This window comes from Photinus pyralis, unplaced genomic scaffold (assembly GCF_008802855.1).
Source record: "Photinus pyralis isolate 1611_PpyrPB1 unplaced genomic scaffold, Ppyr1.3 Ppyr1.4_unclustered_Scaffold4000, whole genome shotgun sequence".
Taxonomy (NCBI): domain Eukaryota; kingdom Metazoa; phylum Arthropoda; class Insecta; order Coleoptera; family Lampyridae; genus Photinus; species Photinus pyralis.
The window spans coordinates 1-4993 of NW_022171500.1; the positions used below are offsets into that span (position 1 = coordinate 1).

At 42.5% G+C, this 4993-nt stretch overlaps 1 protein-coding gene across 1 annotated transcript; it reads left to right on the forward strand.

Moving 5' to 3' along the window:
- The first annotated feature begins 12 nt into the window (after window positions 1-12).
- LOC116182150 lies at window positions 13-3671 on the forward strand. The gene is made up of 3 exons (XM_031502651.1): window positions 13-559; window positions 898-1736; window positions 3539-3671. The coding sequence occupies exons 1-2, from the start codon at window positions 220-222 to the stop codon at window positions 1296-1298; spliced, it is 741 nt and encodes a 246-aa protein (XP_031358511.1). The 5' UTR covers window positions 13-219; the 3' UTR covers window positions 1299-1736; window positions 3539-3671.
- The last annotated feature ends 1322 nt before the right edge of the window (window positions 3672-4993 follow it).

Consider the following 4993-nt stretch of genomic DNA (forward strand, 5'->3'; position numbering starts at 1 on the left):
AAATAACTGACATGTAGTAACTTCGCTTGGCGTCAAGTATCACACATTTAAAAGCTAAGCAAGCAAAAAGGAAAAAAATAAATGGGTCCCCCGCCCGTAACCATCCATCAGCCGCTTGCCCGCTGACTTCATTCTTTGTTTGTGTGTCAGTACGTTCGCACGTCTGGAAAATTTTTTTCCGTTCGTTCCTTTTTTTGTTCTTTGCGCAGTGTTTTGGTTATGCCGGGGTTTCGTCGTATTAGGGCACGGAGTCCTAAGGGGAAGAGTGGCAGGATCCTGAAGGTGTTGGAGGATTTGGAGAGGCGAGTTAAAGGAATTGAAGGTCGGGGGCGGCGACGTAGAAGTCGACGTTTACTTTCGTCTTCGTCATCGTCCAGAAGCTCGTCTCCTGCGGCTGCCAGTCCGTCGCCTATTCGTCACCGACGGTCTCGCTCCCATTCTCGTTCTCGCTCTCGTTCACGCTCACGCTGCGGATTTCCCATCCGCATTTGTGAGGTCCGTCGCAGTCGAGACTCTCCGATTTCGAGCGACGCAGTAGCAGAGGACGTTTCAATGGCAGGTAAGGGGCTTTGCTTTATTACCTTTATTTATCCGAGTCATTGAGCACTCGAAGAATCTCTACTTTTGTTACAGTAGGATTAAGAACATACAGGGTATGTTCATTAAGAGTCGTTGAGCACTCTTCTTCATAGTAATGAATCTATGAAACATGATTTACTGAGCTAATGAACGCTCAAAATTTTTTTTTGGACGCTAGGCTTATTTTTAAGCTCAAGCAGTGAGTTTTTTGAACTCTCGTTAACATAGTAAGGTTTCTATGTGCGAAAACATTTGACAACATTTTTTGTTTTGCCAGCTTTGTGTGCCTCTGAGTTTTAACACAAGGCGTTGTTTTAGATAACATTATTTTCGAAGGGGAGGCCGCCCAAGGTTCAGCGGCGGCCCTAAGTGAAGATGTGTTGGACATCTTAGGACCTAATGAGGCACCCACCATTGTGCATGGGCCAAAAATTAATGGTAATTTGGTGCCACGGTGGGAAAGCATTTTGCAATCAGGGCTGTCAGATGAAGACAGGAACAAGTCTCTGTCAAAACTCCCTCCACCTGAAAATTTCCAGAAATTACTTGCACCACAATTAAATGCAATGTTGGAAAAAGCCATTTCTCTGTCGCAAATTGCAAGAGACCTTAAATTGCAGAAACTACAACAATTGGTGGTAGGCAGCATCTCCGCCGTGGGCCAGGTCCTCAGTTCAATTCTAGCAGAGCCAGGGGGGGGGAGACAGGCATCATATTGAACTGTTATATGGGGCAGGGAGTTTGTTGGCGGATTTGTGGCATTCTCAAACAGTCACACGCAGGGACTTAATCTCTATCAACCTGAGTAAGGAATTTCAAGAAGCCAATAAGCGGATTTCCCTGGATAACTTTCTATTTGGAGAAGATCTACAGGAAAGGTTAAAAGTTTTCAAAAATTTGGAAGACTGTGGAAAAACCCTCAAAGCAAGACCCCCCAAAACCGCTTCAACACCATCAAGGTCAAGATCCAACACTAGTGCTTTGAGTTCAAGGTCTTTAAACTACAGAGCCCCGACTCGGGTCCTGCGGGGAGCTCACCGAGGAAGGGGCAATTTCCGTCAACAAGCTCCTTACCCACTCAGACAACAAGCTCCACAGCAGTTCAGACAACCTCCGAGGGACCCGAAGAAGCACCGTTTTCGAGGCCACTTTTAAAGGTTAGGGTGCTAGCGGGCAGACCCAAGTTTTTCTTTAGAAAGTGGGATTTGTTTTGTAATGACAGGGTAATTTTAAGTTGGGTAAAAGGCCTTAAAATTCCATTTTGGAAATTACCATCGCAGCGAATATCCAATAGGCCCGGTTGGTCTGGCTACCCAGGGGCGGCGGTACAACGCTCTGTTGACAAACTCCTGTCTGTGGGGGCCATAAACAAGGTCAAACCATGCAAAAATCAGTTTCTGTCTAAATTTTTTCTCAGGCCCAAAAAGGATGGATCTTACAGATTCATCCTAAATCTCAAAAAATTAAATAAATTTGTGGCTTGCGAGCATTTTAAGATGGAGGATCATCGCACTGTTGCCAGGCTTCTTTTTACTAATTGCTTTATGGCCAAGATTGACTTAAAAGATGCCTATTTTTTATTACCCATTCATAAAAACCACAGGAAATATCTTAGGTTTCAGGTTGAAGGTAACATATATGAATACAATTGTTTGCCATTTGGACTAAATGTAGCTCCTCGAATATTCACCAAACTAATGAAACCAGTGTTTGCACACCTTAGAAAAAAGGGACTTATTTCAGTAGTTTATTTAGACGATATTTTATTATTTGGAAACACTCGTCAGAGTTGTGTTCACAATGTTAAAGAGACTCTGAAACTTATCACGTCTTTGGGGTTTATACCGAATCTGGAGAAAAGTCAACTAGTCCCGTCACAAGAGATTGAGTACTTGGGGTTTGTATACAATTCAATAGATATGTCCATCAGTTTACCATCTACAAAAATCTCCAAAACATTAAAATTGCTTAACAGATTTTCGCTATTACAACGCTGTTCAATCAGGGACTTTGCTACAGTTTTAGGAACTTTGACTTCCGTGTGCCCTGCCGTTAAATACGGTTGGCTTTACACGAAACTGCTTGAAAGAGAAAAGTATTTGGCGCTGGGTACATCAGGCAACTATAATAAAGAAATGGACATATCCTCTCAAGTTTTAAAGGAATTACAGTGGTGGTTAAGCAACTTACCATGCGCGATAAACCCGATTCGATTAGATGTTTTCAGTATTGAGATTTTTTCAGACGCCTCTTTGACTGGATGGGGCATTAGTTGTTCTTCGGAGAAATCGCGGGGATTTTGGTCAGATTCAGAAAGGCATCACCACATAAATTATCTCGAACTTCTTGCGGTGTCTTATGGTCTGAAATGCTTTGCTGCAAACCTAAGTAACTGCAACATCCTTTGTCGAGTCGATAACTCAACGGCCTTGGCCTATATAAACAAAATGGGTAGTATTAAATTCCCGAAGCTTAATGAACTTGCCCGGATCATCTGGCAATGGTGCGAAACGCGAAACTTGTTTATATATGCTTCATACATTAAATCTTCGGACAATATCATTGCGGATGCAGAATCTCGCTGTCTGAAGATTGAATCGGAGTGGTCCTTAAATGTATCAGCATTCAATAAGATTTTGGACGGTTTTGGTCAACCAGAGATAGATCTGTTTGCTACCAAAAATAATGCCAAATGCACAAAGTTTGTCTCATGGTTGAGAGATCCGGAGAGTATTGCTATTGACGCGTTTACTATAGATTGGAAGAATTTTTTCTTCTATGCGTTTCCTCCGTTTGCACTAATACTAAGAGTGCTGCGGAAAATTATAACAGACAAGGCCAGGGGCATACTGATAGTACCTCTCTGGAGCTCCCAACCGTGGTACCCTCTCTTTACTTCTCTGTTAGAAGGCCCCCCAATTATTTTTAAACCTAATAGGGATTTATTGTTGTTTAACAGGATACCACATCCCCTATGGAGAAAAACTACCCTGGTGGCCGGGATTGTATCATCAAAGCCTTGAAAGCCATGGGGATTCCTTCTGAATCCCTAGAGATCTGTTTAGCCTCAATAACTCCCAATACTATTAAGCAATATAATGGGGGTTTGCGTATGTGGTGGCAATACTGCAATAATGAACACTTAAACCCCCTTGTTATCTCGGTACCGGCGGTTTTGAAGTTTTTTACTGAGCAATTTAACCGGGGCACATCTTTTAGTACGCTGAATTCTTACCGGGCTGCTCTTTCACAGCTGTTTGGTCCAAACCTGAGCGAAGATCTAAGGGTAAAGCGATTTTTTAAGGGGTTAAGCGCTCTAAGGCCTCCTTTGCCAAAATATGGCAGTACGTGGGACCCCGCGACGGTTTTAAATCATTTCGGCTCGCTGAATAGCACCCATCTTTCCTTAGAGACTCTAACGCTCAAGACCGCGATGTTACTAGCGCTAGCCACAGGACAACGCGTTCAGACCTTGGCGAGCATCGAAATTAATAACATTCGGCGGCTATCTGATAAGATAGAAATTCCCATTTCGAAGCGCATTAAGACTTCTAGAGTTAAAAGAATTCAGCCAACTCTCATATTGCCTTTTTTCGATGATAATATTTCCATTTGCCCCGCAAGGACTTTGCTCTTGTACTTGAAAGAAACACACTCCTTTCGAGGTAGCGTTTCTAGTTTTTTTATAACTTATAAAAAACCCTACCGAGCTGCAACCAGCCAGACCATAAGTAGATGGCTTAAAACAGGGTTAAGGCAAAGCGGCGTAGATACGAGCCATTTTGGGGCTCACAGCACTCGACATGCCTCTACCTCACTGGCATCGAAGAAGGGTATCTCTTTTGATACAATACGGTTAGCAGCGGGTTGGACCGAAATATCCAAGGCATTCGCGCTTTTCTACAACAGGCCGATAGTAACAGATGGTACGCATTTTGCGAGGGCGGTTCTTACTCCCTAATGTCTTTAGTTCTTTAGTAGTACAGTTTAAATTTTACATAGTTACACAGTTTTACATAGTAGTTACAGTTTAAATGCAATTTAAGTGAGATTAATGTTTTGGTTTCATGTTTTTTACACTATGTATTAGTATTGGTATATTATACGGTATTACACGTTATCCTGAAACTTTTGTTGCAACTTACTTTAAACGGCTACATGTCAGTTATTTTCGAGACGAGGGAGAAATATAATTCATGGATTAAACGAACTTACCTTAATGATGTTTAATCCTAATTATATGATCCCTCGTCGAAGAAAATAACTCCCCCCCCCATCCCTCCCTGACCGTTGCAACAGGGGCTTTAAACTAGAATGAAGTCAGCGGGCAAGCGGCTGATGGATGGTTACGGGCGGGGGACCCATTTATTTTTTTTTTTTTCCTTTTTGCTTGCTTAGCTTTTAAATGTGTGAT

Coding starts and splice junctions, on each gene's coding strand:
- LOC116182150 (XM_031502651.1), top strand. CDS start 220: ATGCCGGGGTTTCGTCGTATTAGGGCACGGAGTCCTAAGGGGAAGAGT. Junction 560..897: donor AGAGGACGTTTCAATGGCAG/GTAAGGGGCTTT, acceptor GCGTTGTTTTAG/ATAACATTATTTTCGAAGGG.